Genomic DNA, 20,816 nt, shown 5'->3' with positions numbered 1-20,816 from the left:
TTAAGTAATGTTTAGCTGTTACTTTTTTCTTGTAACTTTTGTCAGCAATTCTAACTAGTATAATTAGCCCTATACAGCTCATACAAGAACACATATATTGTGTATAATATGTCCAAGGAATTTTTTTTCTTCCTGATGTGAGCGTCAACTCTGTTATATCATTAATTAATTATTGTGGATCTAGTTGTTACTTTTAGAAAATATGTAAAGTAATTTCATTGTAAAAGAAAGAAAGAAATCTGCTGTGTTTGAGAATGTCACCAAGTCCAAAACAAAACACGAAATATTCTCTCTTTTTAAATTTCAGAAAAATGCACCAACAACTAAGCCAACATCTGCAATCATTTGGGTTGCCAGAACGTTTCCTCCTTGGCAGTCACTCGTGCTTCAAACTCTTCAAAATTTGTATAAGGTAATCGTATTATGAAATTTGTTATTAATTGTGGTTTATAGTTATATTTTTTCAATTCCTACTATTAGTTCACACTCTTCCTATATCTTGTTCAAATTTTCTATTGTTAATAAAATACAGTACAGAACCCGTTATCCGGAAATCAGAAAACCGGAAAACCAAAAAACCGGAACGAAATTCGATACATTTTCCCGCAATTTAAAAATGTTTTTTTTTTTTTCCCCCATAAGATTTTTGGATTTTTCTTTCTTTTTTGAAAGATGTTTACCTTACCATCATTTCAGAAATAATCATTAGTGTATTACCTCATCGTTTTTTCTTATTTTTAAGATTATTTCCAAATATTTTTTTTTCTTAGTTGGGTTTAACACTAAAAAAAACGGCTTTTTGTAGCGATTCAGAAAACCGGAAAAATCAGTTATCCGGAATAGCGATAGTCCCAATCGTTCCGGATAATCGGTTCTCTACTGTACTTTTTATTCATCCACTCAAGTTCGAATACAGTTTTTTCAAACTTGTAGTAGATGACACTTGATGTTAATACAGTTTTTTTCAAATATTAATTCATTCATTAAATCAATTTTAGTTTTTCGTGGGATAAAATTTTTTAATTATTAATTAAAAGTAACTAAAATAAAAAATTTCTTTGTTGATCTAAGTAGGAATTGACTTTAAAAAAAAAAATTTTTTTGTTAGTTGTTTCTCATATTTTTGCTGTATTCTGTTATCGGTTTTAATTTATAATATGATCTGTTAGTTTTTTGTAGAATAAGCTATAATACACGCTTGTATAATCCTTTGTGAAACCTATTAGTTTAAAATCCTAAGCAAACTCTATAGTATGAAGATAGAAATAACAACAATTAACAAAAATTGTTTCGGATTTCACGTCTTGTAACGATTCTGTACTAGTTTATTGTCTACTCATTCAGTTCAAATCTTTCTTAAGTGATTATATTAATGATAATTAATGGGTGTGCTTATTTCAATCATCAAAATATATTAGTTTAAATATATTAGTTTAAATATTTTGTTAATTGTGAAATAATTTCTGTTACATAACTGTTAAACTTGTGAACTCTTTAAATCATGTAGTTCTCATGGAAAAAAAATTATTTGTGTGTTATATTTTTTTTCTTCTGAAAGGAAAACGAAGGTTTGCCTGAAAATAAAATAATAGCTGCTCAGTTGGGTAAACTTCCTGACCTGAAGAAATATATGAAGAAAGTAATGCCTTTTGCTCAAGTGATGAAAGTAAGATATACTAGCTATCTCTATTAATCCCTCTTTTTATCTGTCTTTCCCTGTCTATCTATCTTGATCATGAAAAAATAAGAATATATTTACTTGAAAATGGAAATATATTTCGTGTTTATTGTCGGACTTCTATTTAACGAACTTCCATTTTGCGAATTTCTCTATTTTGCAATTTTTTCGAGGAACCAAGAACATTTTGGAAATTTCTTTGTGAAATAGCTTCCAAATAATGAAGTGAATTTTCTATTTAACAAACTTTTCTTTGAGATTTACTTTCCTTATTTTCCAAAATATTTCAGAACATTTCAAACTTGTTATCTCATTTTATGGGGAGAATGACCAGTGTTTTCATCATACAAAAAAAATGGGTGAGAATTTCTCACCCTTTCTCAAAAACATGGTGAGATTTCAAAAAGTTAAGTGAGATTTCTAAAAAAACAAAAACTCTTGAAAAAAAAATCATTTCTTTAATTATAATACATTGTTAACGTCTTCTATTTTTTAAAGCATTGAATATTTTTGGTGCATCATCATAGAAGATTTTGCCTTTACAAGGTATTTGTCCATCTTACATAATTGCATAAAAATTTTGAACGTCTCACATGAAGAAACTTTACCTACGGTAAACGCGTGGTTGCAGAGAAATGTATTCTGAAAGGGGTTCCATGGTTGTGTTCTGTTGTTCGAAGAGGTTCTGAACAATACTGGTAAATAGGGAAGCTAGATAATGGGGCAGGAAGAAAAGAAAAGATAAACGGAAAATCCAGGAAGAAAAGATAAACGGATTTTATTCTAAATGGCGTAATTCGAAGTTTTTACCAAAATGCGAGAAATTCGTGAATTTTGAAATTGATTTATTGAATGCGCGAATTTCTCGCGGTAATCATTTTTTAATGCGAGAAAAGAAAAAAATATGCGAGATTCTCGCGCTGTAGTGAAAACACTGATGACCTTGAACTGATTTTCGAAGCTGCTTAACTTTTAAAGAAAGCTGTATAATCCCTTTCCCTTTTTGTTTGCATTTTAAACAAAAAACTCAGGCAAAATTAACGGATTTTATCAGTAGCATCTAAACTTATAAACATACGTCGTGATGTATGTTTAAAATTACTTTTGTAATAAAAGTAGCTATAATTTAATACATAGATACAGCCTTTTTTAGTGCCATGATAGTTGTAACATTGGATAATATTTTGCTCTATTCTTATTTTCTATGCAGATCTCTTTTATGGCTAATATTTATAAAATAAATGGTCGATACTAGTTTACAAGATAAAGGTGTATCAATTGCTATTTTAATTATATCTAGTGTTTATGAATTTACAACCTTATTTGCATTGTTCAAGTATTTCAAAAGGTGATTTTCTATTTAACCAATTTTCCACATAACAAACTTATTATAAGGATTTATCGACTTAGTTAAATAGAGGTCCGACTGTGTGTTTCTGTGTGTGTGTATATATATATATATATATATATGCGAAGCCCAACAAAATGATAATTTAACTGGAAATTTTAGTAAAATAGATAATGTTTTGTGTTTACGTAAAAAGGGTTTTACCAAAATTGTTGTTCCATTTTCTTTAAGGCATAAATTACTTGAAATTACTCATAAAAAATTTGGCCATCCGGGAATTCAAAAAACTATTAATTTGCTTACTCCTGTTTACTATTGGGAAAATATTACATTGGACATTTCAAATTTTAACAAACATTGTCATATGTGTCAAATTAATAAAAAACCTAGACAAAAAAGATATGGATTACTACAGGAAATGCCCCCAGTTGACAAACCTTTTGAAATAATTGCAATCGATAGTGTAGGTGGTTTTAATTATTATAATTCTACCAAAAAATATTTAACTTTGGTAATTGATCATCACACTCGATATATGTGGTCTTTTGCTTCGAAATCAATAACTACGGAAAGTTATGTAAATTTTTTGCACCAAATTTTTCAAATTCAAACCCCTAAAAGTATTTTGAGTGATAGAAATGCCGCGTTTACTTCTTCCCACTTTAAAAAATTTCTTAAACATAGCAAAATCAAACAATTGTTAACTACAGCCCATAGACCCGAAACTAATGGAAACGTTGAACGTTTAGGACAAACCATTGTAACACGTTTAAAATGTAAAATTAATGATTCTTCTAAAAAAGTTCCTTGGCCTAAATTATTAAAAGAAGTAACCGAAGAATACAATTTAACTCCACATTCAGTAACTAAATTCCCACCAGCTTTTTTAATGTTTGGCACAGTCCCATTTAATCATCCTTTTTCCGAAGAAATTTATCCACCAGTAGAAGAAGCAAGAAAAATTGCAGTTGAAAGAACTAAACAATATCATGAGAAAAATAAAATTTATTATGATGCAAGATTTACTCATATTGAATTTTCCCCTAATGATACTGTAATGTATGAAGATTTTAAATATCCCAATACTAGGAAACTTACCCCAACTTTTTCCGGTCCATATATAATTCTTGAAAAAATTTCTGATGTTAATTATAAAATAAATAAGAAGAATAGTCATAATAAAGAAAATACAGAAATAGTTCATATTTCAAAATTGCGAAGGTACCACCCACCTCACAAACTGAAATTATGTCACGAATAAAAAACATGTAATAGTTTAAATAATAGAATTAATTATATTTTATATTGAATTTAATGATTTTTCGTTGTTGAAATAAAATTAAAAAACACCGAATATGACGACAATACGCATAGTTCAATGGAACATGTGGTCCCCTTTTTTCTGGAAGATCCGACTTTTCAAATTTTCTTCAAGTTCAATGTTTACCCAAATCTAGTAGGATATGGGGCGATGGTAGTTTTTCTCTGTGGTGAAAACCAAAAAAATAAATACTTATGCATCTTGTTGAATCTAGGATCTTCCAGCACATTATTGTTGAGAATAGGGACTGTTTTCCTCCTTTTGGGGAATACAGCCCCTAATCCAACAAAACAATTTCCCCTAATAACACTTAAGTCTTAAACTTCAGATTAAAGACCAAGTGTCAAACTTTTTATTCTCTCATTGAAATAAAAATACTGAAGTCTTAAACTTCAGATTAAAGACCATTGCGTCAAAATTTTTTTACATTTTATATTGAAAATTTTTTTGATAAAAAGTGTCAATTTGTATTTTTATATCTCATATCACTTGCATTTTCATATTTTTGTATCTTTCTTGTTATTGAATATGAATATTTACATCTTTTAGGAAATTTTTATAGATTTTCTTGTCTTAAGTGAAAAGTTTATTCTAATTGTGTTAGTATGAGGAATAACTTTATTTACTGTGATTATAAAGAAGGACTGAAAAAACTTAATCACAAACAATTTTTTGAAAATGGAGATATAACACTTCATTTCGATAGTAGCGCTACTTCAAAATTTTTTTCTTCCTCTAACTCTGTATGAAACTTTTTTCTGCATAGTATGATATGTCCTGCTCTTATTAAATGCATAGTTGAGCCAAAAATAGATTTAAGAACAGGATGTGGCTTTTAAAAGTGTGAGAAAGAATTTGGAATAGAATAATTAATTAGTAATAAAGTAGGAGTTGTTTTATAGCAAAGAAACTAACGTAAAAAGATTAATAGAAGCTTTTTATGTTACATATATATATATATATATATATATATATACTAGAGGGCTCCTCCCCCTGCTCATTACCGCTCGCCAACCCTCGATAATTGCTGCGCAATTACATTTTCGTTCGGTTTGCGAACAAACTTAAAGTCATTTTCCTGGAGATTAGCTGGCAATTTTTCTGCTCCAACATCACATATAGAGAATATGATAGGATTGTAAAATGTCAGAGGAACTTATTATCAACATTATAAACTTATATAAAGCAATTTCAATACAAACAATATTATAAACTTATATAAAGAGAGGAAGCAATATTATTTAACACATTACTATAGGGCATTAATCTCCGGATCCAGATATTAATCTCCGGATCCGAAGCACGCATGGTAGAGCCTAACTCAAATCATTGTTGATCTTATAGGATGCCGGATGCTCCCTATATGATGCTTTATTTACCCCCCCCCCTCCCAGTAATTCAAATTTTAGACTAAAAACAATTAAAACCTGATGAAGAAAAAACTTTACAAAAATTACAAGCAAATTTAAACACGTAATATTAATAAGTTGATTCTAAGTAATATTTCAAAAGCAAATACCATTGCAAGTAATTGTTCAATTAACTTCAATACTGTCAACTGACAAAATATTTTAGTTTCAATCAGAAGTATTCGTAAGTACACCAAGGTATTAATTTTCATTTAAACATTTTGACTCTTCAGCGTTTCTTTGATGCGCATTCCGCCGTCGCGTATTGATGGCACTACGATTATTTACCAGGTAATTTTGTGCAGCTAAATCATGTTCAACTCTATGCCACTGTTGATATCGCCTAAGATATTCACGGTGATCCATTTTTTATAAAAGATATAAGTATTTTAAAGAAAACTCTGTTCAAGATATTTTGATAATTTGGAATGTAAATAATTTTTTGAGAGAGTGTTGCTTCGTGCTTCCAATAACTCTACCCGATTTATAAAAGCTATTAACATATATTGGAATTCTAAATGCGTTCTATCAAAACAAGCATTTTATTATAAAACTTTAGAACAACTATCTTTTTACATTGCCAGTCAAAATTATTAATAAACACTGGATAATATTGCATTAATGACACTTTTATCTAATGACGTCATAAACAATCATTTGCATAAAATTTAGTTCATAATAATCATGTATAATCGTTTGCATGAATAATCATTCGGTTTTTTTTATAGCTTTGCGTAACAAGTGTGAGATTTTTTTTTTGGGGGGGGGGGGCAATGGTGATGTTATAATTTTGTTGTTGAGTTAATAAATCTTCCTTTTTATAAACGTAATAGTAAAGTTTTTTCAATTATTTGATTCAAAGTCCTCTGAGTTTTATTTGAGGTCAGTTTGTATTTTGTATTTTTTGACAGCATTATTAAAAATTATAACCTTTTCACATACATGCTTTCTCAATTTTGATTGGCTGTTTTGCGCATTACTAACCAGAAGTCTTCTGTGATTGGCTATGTGTTATCATTCCACTCTCTTATATATATAAAGATATTTATTACATAAAAGGAACATTTTTTTAAAATACTATATCATGATCATTTTAATAAAAACAATTGTGTGTTGCAGGAGAAAGCAGAAACACTGGGGATAAGTGCCTTGAATTTATTTTTAGATTTTGATGAAATGGAAATTTTGAAAGAAAATTTGGACTACCTTATCAATACACTGGATGTAAGTCTGTTGTATTTTTTTTATGAAATTGCAGTATCCCTTGCTCAGTCATCTGATTTTTCACTTATCAGACACCTCTTTTAATATACGTTAAAAACACATCCAATGCACATTTTATATCATTACAGATAATATCACCCAATTATCAGTTTATTTTTGGACCCTGTGTCATCAATTCAATCCAGTTAAATCTGATTGCTGTTGTGGCAACAGTTCCGTAATTTGACTACTAAAGAACTACAATGAAGGGGTTTAAGCTCATGTCACTGTATTTGCCTGTCTACTGAAAATGTATCAGTGATCAATCAGTTACTAGTTGCAACCAATTGGCATATGTTTCATTTCTAAAAACAGTGTAAATAATTTGTTGTGATTAGCTTTCACAATATTGCAGCATTTAAGTGAATGATAGCAGTCAAATGGTATAGTTCAGCATCTAACTTGGATGTCTCTATTAAGCACTAACCTAATCAATGATTAATCTTATCAATGATTAACCTTAACAATGATTTTTTTTTCAAGATAATATATTCTAATTCTAAATAATAAAAGGAAAACTCTAGTAAAGGTTTTTATTAAACTTTATATTGTGCTAAGTCTTATGTCCAAACGTCTGTTTATCGGTTTAAAAAAATATTTTTTAAGCTTGCAATTTGTTTAAAAAAAATTAAAAAATGTGCTAAAAAAATTATGAAAAGATAGAAATCCTCCGCTTTTTTAGGATTTTTACTCGACTTCCAATTTTTCTTGATTCGCTTAAAAAGCTCTCTAGATATATCAAAATACACAAAAAGTAAAATTAACATGAAGGGTTCCAAACTTTTAGAGCAATTTCCTGACCAAACTATTGGGACCATATTTCCCAGTTTGCGGCTTGGGGGTCAGAAATCTGTATTCATCAAAAAATTGTATGTTTATTCAGAGAAAGAACATTTTTGTGTCTGATTTAATATTTTAAAATATCATATGCACTTATTAATTAGCATATTTGAGATCTTCCCTTTGAGCCATTAAGATTGAGTCTTTAAACATGAAAATATGATCATTAGATCAAAAGATATTCATTGTGGTCTGTATATCATTATGTGCACTGTACATGCTTGTGTTTGGCTCTTTAAGAAACTATATTTATTACGCTGGTCAAAATGGCACTTTACTCATCGCCTCTGTTCTACGATAATTTACAGTATATTCCTTTTATATATATATATATATATATATATATATATATATATATATATATATATATTATTATTGAAAAAGGTGTGCTACAGCTATGTGAAATGAATTTAATTCACTTTTTTTCTTTATAAATTTAATAATGTACTAAAAGTAATAAATAAACTAAATAGCAGTCAATTTAAATTTCTTGTAAGCAGTTTAATCTAGTTATCGCATTCTATTTACCCTGCGGAATATTTCAGTATTTTTTTTTAATAGTAGTTTCCGTCAATTAGTTCTTTTTTTAAATAAATGTGTTTTAAAAGAAATATCAATTTTTCTTAATATTATTGTTCTTAATGGATTTTGTTTTATTTGATATTATTATAAAGCATATCATTTATATGCTATTGGCATATTGTTTCCAAAATCTGTTCATTTTAAAAAATTCTGAATAATTGAGAATTATTTAGAATAATTAAGATTAATGATTTTCCTCTAAAAGAACAAAAAATATTGCTTAATTGGTAATACATTTTTTAAAAAAAGTTAAATATTTTTTTCTTCATATATTTTAGCTATTTGTTCTATATTAAAGCTCAGCCTATTATTTTCAGTAAGATAATATATATCTTCGTCTTCAGTGGCACTACAGCCTTGGATAGACCCTGGCTTTCTAAAGTAGTCTTTTGCACTCGTAAGATAGCACATATAGTTAAAAGTAAAGCTTTATTTCAAATTTATTACACTGAAATGGATATTTTTTTTCCTTTGCCTATGAGCTTCAAAAACCACTTTAAAATAATACAGTCATAATTAGTGTCTGAAAATTATTAAATAATATGACTTCTTTAATTTCGGGGGCTCACGAATTTTTTTTTATCAGAACATATTTCACTTTACAATTTCTTTTAACATTGTATATTTACTTATTTGATACATATTAGTCAGCTTTCTCGCTGGCCGAAGACTCCCCTTGTAGTAAATTGTGACTAGTGCAGGTTAAATCTGTCGAGTCTCAAAGTCCTCCATGTTCCCATAACAAATCGTACATCTGGGAGTACTGATTTAGGAGTTTCCTTGTCTTGTAGATTGGTTCAAAATTATAAGGCTACGGAGTTGAACATTGGAAGTCGTAAACCTAAAATTGGGTCGGCTGTTCAACGACGGTTATAAAATATAAAATAAAATTAGTCAGCTTCAGCCATGAGGGCTCAGGGGATCCAGTGTTTGCCTTCTAATGAGGTGAACCGGGTTTGAATCTTAGTGATGGCTAGTTCATACAAATTCCGCATCCGGCTTTCACCGAGCACAGTACTAACGTAAAATATCCTTTGTTGTAGGCGACGGATCACGGGTTTAAGTCCCCTTGCCACAAGAATAACCATAATAGGTTTTAGTGGTTTATCTCTCCATGTAATGCATATGCGGGTTAGTTCCATCAAAAAGTCCTCCTCAAAGGCAAACTTCTCCCAATACTTGTTCCAGGAGTTCCCTTGTCTTTTGGATTTGGTTCAAAATTACAAGACTACGTAGTTGAACATTAATAGTCGTAAACCCAAAATTTGATCGGCTTTTAAACGAGGGTTATAATATAAAATTTCTTTTAAAATTTTATGTTTACTTATTTGTTACAAATTATAGTCAGCTTCATTTATATGTATGTCACTTATTTTTCAGCTGGAATATATAATATGCAAATACACAGATGAAGCAAAGGATAGCTCCATAGAGGACTGCTGCCCTGGTGATCCAATTATAGTTTATTCCTATGATGTTAGTATTAGTTTTTGTTTGCTATACTTTATAATTCATTAATTAATGTCAAGTGCTCATTTATATCAGTGTACTGCATAGCTGCCTACTCTACTGGATTTTGCTAGATTCTCCTGGTTTACTGATTTAACTAAAATTCTCCTGGTTTTGGTTCATTTTAGAAAATTCCCTAAAATTGAGTAAGTTTTCTAAAAAAATCACTATTGAAATAGAGTTTTTGTACAGTTTACTGCTTGAATGTACTGTTTAAACAACTTAACCCCTTAATGATTGGTTAATTTTTAAGAAAACGGTCATAAAAGTACCTATTTTACTTGAAATAGGACTTAATTTAACATGACATAGTTAAGAAAACTACTCTCATGCATAACTCTAATTTAACTTCTTAGTATTAGTTTTTTTAGTACCCTTATAAATGAAACATTTTGTTAATAGAGAAAAAGAATTTTTTTAGCGTAACTAGATATTTACCAAGATTGGGCCACAGCTGAATATGGGATGCGTGTCTAGTAGCGAAATATAAAAACTTGTAATAATTTAATATATATAAATAATTACTAATAAATTATTGTTAAAAATATTTAATAAATATAATAAAAAAATTTTTTCAATATTTTCCCCCAATTTCTTTATTTACTCTTTTTTAATACAATGTAAAAAATTGCAAATTTTAATTTCTGCAGCTAATTTTACAATTGAATTTCAATAAAATGATTAAAAAGGGAATACAGATAAGTTTTAATGGATGTCGTTAGTCCTTAGTAATCTGAAAATGTTTTTAAAAAACCTGACCCGGGTTTACAAAAATGGTCTGGTTCCTACCAGGGTTCGTTGATTTAAATCAGCTTGATTTAAATCACGATTTAAATCATGATTTAAATCAAATGATTTTTTTAAAAAAATCATTGATTTAAATCAACTAATTTTTTTTATTTATATATATTGATTTCAAAAGTTAAAAAACAGTGTTTTAAATTTTTGATACTTTTATTATTTTCTTTTCTTAGTATTAAAATTTAATTTAAATAAATTGCTGCATTAATTAGTTTTAGTTAACAAAATTACTTTCTTGGTGTGTGTTAAATTCCAACACATTTGAAATTACAATTTTAAAAATCGTTTAATTCTTGAGATTGAAAGTATAGATTAAAGTAAACATTTAATGCTGTCTTAATATAGATTTGCATAGCTGTAGAAAGTAATTAATAAACATGAATTTTTTTCAAAAAATAATACAAATAATGTTAATTAAAATTCTACCTTTTGAATGAAAAAGCGTGAATTAAAATCTACATCATATTTTATTGGTGAAAAATGTATATTTCTGAAGCTTGAGGTTATATTAAAAAGAAATTACCCTAATATGCCAAAAACAGAGGGGAAAAAAAAAGGGCTGATGAATTCTGATGTTTTTTTTTTCCTAATATAGTGTCATTCTTCTCTTTCAAACTCTTTCGATGATGCAGTAGGGTTATTAACTGGTATTTTTTTAATCATAATATGTTTACAGTATCTTTGACATTATCTGATTTTCTATTAAGAAATTTTGTTAAAAAAAATTCCAATGAGTACATAGATTTTCTAATTTTTTTTAGCTTAACTTATCTATTTTCATATAGAATTAAAAATGAATATTTTAATATAAAAATATATAGATTAAATGCTTATTTATTTTTTGATGAATGGCTACATTTATAAACACAGTCTGCTACATTTATTTTGTAATTTTAAAAATCAAGAGAAAAAAAAAGAAATCACAATTTTAAATTAAAGTTATGGTTTGCTAACTGAAACTTTGCTTTAATAGTTAAAGCACAGGGGTCTGTCCAAGCCGGTACCTTTACAAATTCAACTTTAGGAAAAATGATAGAATAGTCACACAAAATACTTTTTCTTAAAATTTTATTTTTGTGTCTCGTAAGAAACAATAAATCCATATTTTTACTATATTTGTGTTGATCTTTTAATATATATTTTAATTTTCACAAAATAGCTACCTCTCAGAAAAACCAAAACAGACCCCTGAAATATTCTTTAAATTCTCTATTTCATCTAGTCTTTTAAATTTTAATCATGCATTTTTTTCAAAATGGTTGCTATGCATTCAAAGCCATGTATTATAATGCAAAATTATTTTAGTTAGAGCTTCTAAAGTATTGTTACAATATAGTTTTAATATTAAGTTAATTTGATTAAACATTTTTAATTTTTTTAATCATAAATTAAAGTTCATACAGTGTATTTGAATAAAAATCAAAAAATTCTGATTTAAATCAAAAAAATCCGATTTAAATCAAAAAAATCTGATTCTTTTGATTTTTTTAAAAAAAATCAAAAAAATCACGAACCCTGGTTCCTACTTTAGCGAGTCCTGTTAATTTAAACAATTTTATCAGTGCTTACTTTATAATAAAATTGCTTGTTTTTTTATTATTATTATTGATTTTAAGAAAGTTAAATAATTAGCACTGTCGCTGGTGGTATATATTTATTCGATGATAAACAATCATGCTATTTTTAAGGTCCTTAATTTTTTTTAAAAAAATTCTTAATTTTTTCAAAAAAAGTCCTTAATTTTTGCTTTGTTAAAAGAGTGACAACCCTGTAGTACATGGTTTTCAAAACATTAAAAGTTTGAAAACCTTATGCAAATCCTTTTTTGTTCTCTCTCATAAATTATAACTTTACTATTTTGAATAGCATCTACTATAGAAAGGTCTAAAGACAATTAGTTGGAAATTATATAATTATGAATCGTCCCATGTTAATGAAAAGAAGCATATGGAAAACGTGCATATTTTATTAATTTCAGTTCTCTCACTTTTTACAGCCCCTACCAGAAGTGCTGTTGATTAATCAACAGTGTCACAATGGATATTTTGAAATTAAATTGTCTGTTTTCGATGGCCTGACTGTTAAAGATCTCATTTCCAAGACTGCCAAAAATCAAAAGATTCCAAGTAAGTACTTGTTCAAAATAATCTTTATTTATATACATGTTATAAATGAAAAAATAATTTTCCTCCAAAATACTGTATCAAACTGTTTTTTTAGTAATTTTTTTTTCAAGAATTATGTGATTTTCTTGTAAATAATTGCACAATATCTGTTTTTATTCATCCATTAAATTAAAGTTTCGTTACATATTATTTTCCATCTTTTTATGAAATTGATATAATAAGCGATTCAACCATTCACGGATTTCCCAAGATCGATTTTTAATTTAACAGTTATATTAGTAACTTTGGATTTAAAAAAAAAAAAAAAAACTAAGCTTTTTTTTCCAGAAATAATTAGATTTTTTAAATTTTTATATATATATTTTAAAGCTGTTTCATTATATAAATGTAAGGTATTTTCACATTATTTCTGACTGAATTCTTCACCATTATTATTATCAGAAGAGTGTGTTTGTTTTTTGTCTCTTCCTTTAATATGATTAAAGCTAACAATTAAATGGTGATAGAACATTATCATAGCAAAAACAATGATTAAAAGGTAGATTTCCCTTGAGTTTAAAGAGGAAATAGGAATGCCTGATTGAAAATTAGAAACCCTGTGACAGAATTGCGGCGACATTGCCGCAGAACCTTACAAAGTTTTTGCAGAAAAATTTTTTAATTGGGAAGGAAAAAAATTTTTTTTTTCCTGTCTGCTTAATTTTTTGAAATATGTTTTCTTTTCTTTCTGATGAATTATTTTTCAAAAATGTCTTTTTTGCGCATCAGCGAGGAAAGAAATAATTGTGATTTTTCTATTCTCATTTGGGATTTAAAAAAAAAACACATTATGACTGGCTTCAGCTAGAATTTCAAATCAATAATATAATATTAAAAAAATCCAGAAATCACGAAAGTTTAAAAGATAGTTCGCTCCAAAAATGATGTTCTTTTTTCATTTTCTTTCTTTACAAAAACACTATGTTTTACACACACTTGAGTATCTCTTTTTTTTCAAGTGTTCTATTCCCGTGATTTCGTCGTCGATCTTTATGTTGGAGTTACTGCACATATTTTACGATTTTTAATGTATGTAAGAATTTGAATTTTTTTAATTATTTACAAAATTCGAAAGAGGAAATAATTAGTGCATTTTTCCGCTTACAAAATGCGAGAAAGCATCTATAATATTGGAATTAAAAAAATTTTAACTTTCAAAATTAAAATTTTTTATACATTCTTGTTCTATACTTTCTTCTTCAAACACAACCTTTCTTTACTTTAAATTAGTAATTGTTATAATTAAAAGTATCTTAAATAGAAATATTAATGCTAGAGAAGTTTGTCTCAGAAAGCCCGAAAAAAATTCTGCGACAGGGATTAGAATTTTGAATTAAACAAGTTTTGATGTTATTAATCCCATTTTTATCAGTAGGAAATTGTTGGACTTCAATCGAGTATCTTTATGCAGTCAAATCCCGCTATAGTAAACTTTCAAGGGATCGAAATTTCAGTTCATTATAACCGAGAGTTCTCTATATTGGTACTGCAAACAATTATAATTCATTTTTCCGAACTTCTCCCTTTTGATACACATTATTTGAATAAATGACCCATAAAAAGAAATACAAAAATGATTAGAAAACAATATGTAGTAACAAAAAATGTGTTAACTTTTATTATTCCTCGTCTTGCGTACAAAAAAATTAAGGAATGAGAAACTGATATAGAAGAAGCAAACAAGAAAAAATGCTTATCGTTACATTCTACTTAATAAGATGATTTTCAAAATCGGTATATGTATTTTATGAAGAGCTGACCGGCCTGTATAGGGGGCAGGGAACTGTCCTTGCATCAGAAAAGTTCTGGGTTCGAATCCCGGGCAAGGCATGGATGTTTCTTTCTCTCTATCTGTGTTCTATGTTCTTTCTCCTTTGTGTGTGAATGTGACCCGCTCTATAAATGATTGTGGTAGTGCGACGTGGGCGACGCTGCTTCACCACCGTGGCTTCGCCAGTTCTGGCACTTTCTGTGGCCAATGGACAATAGTTCTAAGTGCCCGCGATTAAAAAAAAAATTATGAGAAACTTCAAAATTGCCAAAAAATAAAGAAAACAAATCGGTCGAAGACAGAAAAAAAGTTCATAATATGCAATTTCCTCTCGTCTTTTGGATCACTATATCCAAGAAAAAATTATATGTGTGTAGCACAGGGTGCGTACTCAAATCTTTCAACAAAAAATAAGTATCTTTTAAGCACTCAAAAAATATTTTTAAGTGCCATATACATGAACAAAATGCAAAATAATTTTCAGACTTTATATGATCATGATAAAGTAACTAGTTTCTGACAAAGAACTCTTTTCTTGATTATATAAGCTATTATGAAATGAGCAAGAGATTTTTCGGTTCAATATCAGAGGGTGGAAAATGAAACCTGAAATAGAGAATATCTTGCAAAATGCAGCAGTTGCACACGGCAGTGCAATAATCTCACCAAATCTAGCTCAGTAGATGCACATGCGGACTCACAAGTATTTCATCAAACATGTAAAATGTTTGACGCTTTCAAACGTTATGGACCGATGGTGCACCAAAATAAATTGTAGTTGAATGAATTGTGAAAACATTGAACAGTGTGAAAAGCACGCTTTTTCGTAATGCGTGTCGAAAATATCATTTTGGAAAAGGGAAAATTAAGCTCTTTTAAAAACGAAAATTGAAAATAAGCACCTTTAAGTACTTTTTAAAAACGCTACGCACGGGAGCAAAAATTTCTTTCACTATAACTGGGTTTGCCTGTATTTGCATCTTCCATATTTATCTACCCATGTACATTTTTTTACTTCATTTTTGACAAGGATTCAAAATAATGAAAGTTTACCTGTGAAATTTATACCTAAGCACTTAGCATCTGTGTTAAGCTTTGATTTATATATTTTTTTACTTATTTATGTTTATTTTGGTATTGTTTATCTTAGGTTCGAAAAAAGTGACACTGTACAGGTATGAAGATCCTGTCATAGGTCCGAGGACTATTCCCATTCTGGGCCAAACAGAAAAAGGAAAAGCTCCGATTCAGCTCAGTTCGAGATTCCGTATTGATAAGTGTTCGATTTTTGTTGAAGAAAATGAGAAGAGGCATGATATTGGACATCAAATGACTTATGTAGTGGAATAATTAATTTGCATTCAATAAATTATTTATATACTGTTTAATTTATTTGCTTATATGTATTACATAATTAAGAATTAAAAATGTATGCTCAATTTTGTAAAGAGTCTAGATGCGTTTATCGGCATTTTCAGCGAGTGGATTTCAGTATTTTTGCTGTAACTGTAGTTGAACAGCTGCCCCAATCTCTGGGTTTATCACAATTAATGTTCAACTCCGTAGCCTTGAAATTTTGAACCCAATCCTGAAGACAAGGGAACTCCTGCATCAAGTATCTGACGAATTTTTTGATGGAACTAGCCCGCATTTGTGTTATATGGAGAGGAAATCTTTAGTTAGGTTGACGGCAAGGGGACTCTAACCCATGATCCTTCTACCTCTGAAGATATTTTACGTCGGCACTGTGGTTCGTGCAAGCCGGGTACGGAATGAAAAGGAAAAAAAAAAAACAGTATCAATTAGTTAATATTCCGTTACACCAATATATATTTAAAATTGGTAATAGATCAAGGTTTCCATAATCAAATACTTTTAGAGTAGGGTTTCAATAATCTTGTAACGAAAACCCAATGAAAATGCCACTTAACATTTCTGAACAAAAGTAATATTAGTTGGATGATCCCTTAATCTATCATTTAAAAATTTTATATTATTCTATGTTGATTGGAATAGGATCATTTTTAAAATTACGTGAAATTGATGAGAAACTACCGAACTCCATTCAACTTGATTTTTTATTGAAAAAAATAAATAAGCATATGTGCCCTGAATTCCTCTGTAATTGTTAATCGAGCTTCTTTTCCGTAGAATGTCTAAACTATTAATAAAAAAAAAAAAAGGTGAAACAATGAACCCTGTGCTTGGGTAAGGTTATATGCCTGAACCACATATATAATCAGTAGACTCTTCCTATATTGGAATGATTGAATTCTGCAATTTCTACTAGCATTATTAATTGAAATAAAGAGATCTTGTATCATAAATCCAAATCTTTCGATTCTTTAAACCAATTTTACAAAAATCCGCTTATGTATTTTTAAAAATTTGGATGTTCTGAACGGAAATCAGGACAATAAGTTAAAACAAGGGACAACATATTTTGTTTATCAGAACAATTACAAACCATGTCAACACATTAATCAAAAAAAGGACTAATATTTTGAAAGTATGTTAAGAAGGAAATTTGTTTTGTCATTTTATAGATAGTAGTCTTAAGATTAGGTTTTTATCAGACAGTTGAATTCCCAGTACTGGAGAGGTATCTAGTTTTGTTCTTCAAGCTATGCATAAGCTAAAAACAATTAGAACTAAACAAACCAACACTTAATACAGTACAGAACCCGTTATCCGGAAATCAGAAAACCGGAAAACCAAAAAACCGGAACGAAATTCAATAAATTTTCCCGCCATTTAAAAAAAAAAAAATTTTTTTTTCCTCTTAAGATTTTAGGATTTTTCTTTCTTTTTTGAAAAATGTTTACCTTACCATCATTTTGGAAATAATTATTAGTGTATTACTTCATCATTTTTCTTCTTTTTAAGATTATTTCCAAATATTTTTTCTTTAGTTGGGTTTAACAATAAAAAAACGGCTTTTTGTAGCGATTCAGAAAACCGGAAAAATCAGTTATCCGGAATAGCGATGGTCCCGATCGTTCCGGATAATCGGTTCCTTACTGTATATACCTATTTCTACCATAGCCACTCAAATTACCAGATTTTATGTTTCTTGATTGAATGAATGAAATATGGATGTTAGGAAAGAAATAAACTAAAAAAAACTTTATTATAATTAAACAAAATTGTGTATTGCAAAGTCAACGCATTACATATACAGGGCGTTTCCATCGTACATTTTTCGCAAACATATTTCATCTAATTGCTATTATTTCTATAATTCTTATACTTAATATTATTTCTTTCAAGAACTTGTGCTGTCTTGATTGCTTCGAAATTTTTCTGAGTAAAAACCAACAGTTAGTTAGAAATGAAATAAAGCTATCAAAATAAAATATAAGCTGCTTACCAAAACATTTAGATTTTGCCACTTTCTCTGACACTAAAATGCCTATCTAAAATTTTAGGTACTTTCTTGAAATTTGAATGCACAGTTATTCTGATTGAGCTCACTACGCAACTGTCTTAGCAGAAATGTGCAACTAATCGAATGCAATACGCTGAACATGCATTACATCGTATTTTCTGATCCGATAACCTTAGAAAAGCAATAAAATTGTTCTCCCGGTCAAATGACCGGTAGTGGTAGAAATAGGTATACGACAAGGTATTATTTGAAACAAAAAAGAAATATTAATTGTATATAATTGTTAGAAAAATTCATGAAGTCAAATGTGCAAAAATGGTAAGATGATAAGCGCATTTTCGATGAAAAAGTTCTTAACGGTCATTTGACCGGTTATGATATGTTAGTGTTAAAGTTAGCTGAATAACAGATTAAAGTATCAAAAAAATTATTGAGAATGATTACCGGGTTAACTTTTTTTTTAATTGTTGAATTTAGATTTTTCTATTTTAAATTCAAAACTTTGATGGCAATGCCATTTTTTTTAAATCCATATGCTTTCATAATTTATTCAATGTGCCCATAAATATTAAATAAGTTATTTTGAAATTTTTTTTTAATCCATTGGTGTTTTATGCAACTTAAATATTGTAAATCCTGGTATATAAGTAGACTTTTCAAATCTCCAAAAGTATTACGAAAATTAGGGGTTCAATCGTAGTCAGACATTCGTTGAATGACCAATATGGATTGGGGAAAAAATCCAGTAGATTTTACGAAATATAAATTTCATGCTAACTGTTTTATAATATACTAAATATTTTTCATATAGGCAATTTTATTGTCATCAAAATACAAAAATTTAATTAAAGGTAAGTAATATTTACCAGTTATGATTGACATTAAATGAACTGGAAATGTTTTTTCTCATGTTAACTTATAATATTTAATTATAATATACAAGTAATTTATTATTGATAAAGATATTTCGATTCATTTAAAAAGAGAGTTCCGAAAAAAATATAAACTGAAAATTTTAAAAAGGAAACAAAAGTTTAAAACTGAATACTATAAGTGAAGCTCGTTTCATTTTGTAACACTAATTTAAATATTTAAGTAAGCAATAAACTGAGAAAAATTCTGTTTCAATAGGAATTTCTTAGGAACCAATTTTAGTGAATTTCCTAATATGTAGAAAAACCAGGTGAAATTTGATTAAACCAAAAGAAAGTGGCAAAATCCAATACAGTTTGCAGCTATGGCATAAAAAAAAGGAGATAAATATGAATAACTGTGTTACCTAATCAATCATTTGTTATATACAATTAATTTTGCATTTCTCTAATTTTATTTTCTTTACACATCAAGTTATTTTTTAAAGAAAAACAATATTTCAAACAGAAAAAAATATATTAAAGAAAGTATTTAAAGAAAATATAACACAACGACAAGGTATGGTAATAAAGCTACAAATTAAGGATTTCAAAACGTTATCTGTATTGAAGTCAGTAAGGTAACTAGCGTCCTCATATGCATCTTTCAGGACAAATGAATCATATCCACAGAAAACAAATTCGAAAAAATTTGCTACGCTTAATCCCTGTTTTATGTTTTTTAATTTTAGAAATTTTTACATTTAGCGGTTAACCTTTTCAGCCAACGTACTATATATTTGCTATCCCGTAATAAAAAACAAGGGGTCAACTTATACACCAATGTCTACAAAATAACGTCAATATTAAAAGATTATTGATTAGATATAATAAAACAATGAAAAAAATTAATTCTGAGCACCCTCTGGGAACTGCTGGTCTAGATGACTGACTGACTTTTAAAAGCATTCTAAATTAAAGGTGGTCATTTAGTTAAGTTTTTGATTGATCTCTCTTCAATATTATATCAATCAGTTGAGATCTACCATTTTCTCTCTCAGTCTAAATGATATTCTTATTAATGATAAAAACTTTTATTCTTCTTCAGTGACATGACAGCCCAGGGTGGGTCCTAGCCTTCAAGAACTTAGACAGTAGCTTTTACTTGTTTATATTTTGTTCTTGTAAAATAATTTAGTGACTTAATGAAATAGGATTTTTGATCCATTATGAGCATCAATGTGTGTAATATAAACAGAATACTTTTTTTTAAAAATTAATAAAAACTCAACTGTCACACAACTGCAAAGTATGGATTGTTTTATCAAATAAAGTGGTATGTAATTTTGAACAAACTTTAAATGAATCTCTAATTATTGTTCAAAAGTGTCCATTTAGATAAATCAACTCAAATGAAAAGGTAAGATTTTATTTTTAAAAAAATCTGGGTTATAAATATGTAATTAAAATACATCACCACAAGAATTTCTACAACGTAGAAACATAAACTTCTAAAACTTAAAGAGAAAAAAAAAAACTTTTTGTTGTTGTTGTCTGAAGGTACTAAAATTCAACTATTTCCCAATCACTCTTTCAAATACAGAAATCTTAACTATAAATCAATAGGTATACCAAAAAATTAATTATTTGGCGCAAACAATACTAGTTAAAGATTCTACAATATTATAATTAAAACACTACACTTTTATTAGTAAAACAGTGTAGTAGATGCTATATGGATTAGATGCTTTATTAGATATTAAATTTCATAGATCATATATTCAGCTTATTTAAATATTTTAGAAAATGTACTATTTCATAGATCATGATGGAAATCTAAATACCATTAACAGCGATTTATTGGATTTCAAAGACAAAGGTTAATTTGTA

The 20,816-nt window shown here is 28.3% G+C and overlaps 1 protein-coding gene across 5 annotated transcripts in view; it reads left to right on the top strand.

Annotated features, from left to right (window-relative positions):
• Positions 1 to 16,075, top strand: part of LeuRS (Leucyl-tRNA synthetase) — a 96,354-nt gene extending 80,279 nt beyond the window's left edge. For all 5 annotated transcript variants that reach the window (XM_087169452.1, XM_087169454.1, XM_087169453.1 and 2 more), the window contains 6 exons: positions 308 to 412; positions 1,559 to 1,666; positions 6,876 to 6,980; positions 9,822 to 9,917; positions 12,748 to 12,877; positions 15,838 to 16,075. In XM_087169452.1, coding sequence (XP_087025578.1) covers positions 308 to 412; positions 1,559 to 1,666; positions 6,876 to 6,980; positions 9,822 to 9,917; positions 12,748 to 12,877; positions 15,838 to 16,037 — 744 coding nt within the window. In that variant the 3' untranslated portion in view covers positions 16,038 to 16,075. The remainder of the gene's footprint in view (positions 1 to 307; positions 413 to 1,558; positions 1,667 to 6,875; positions 6,981 to 9,821; positions 9,918 to 12,747; positions 12,878 to 15,837) is intronic.
• The last annotated feature ends 4,741 nt before the right edge of the window (positions 16,076 to 20,816 follow it).

Source organism: Parasteatoda tepidariorum, chromosome 8, assembly GCF_982258835.1.
Source record: "Parasteatoda tepidariorum strain Cologne lab strain chromosome 8, Ptep-v5.0, whole genome shotgun sequence".
Lineage (NCBI taxonomy): Eukaryota > Metazoa > Arthropoda > Arachnida > Araneae > Theridiidae > Parasteatoda > Parasteatoda tepidariorum.
Note: the sequence above shows the minus strand (reverse complement) of the source record. Positions and strands in the feature narration are given on the sequence as shown.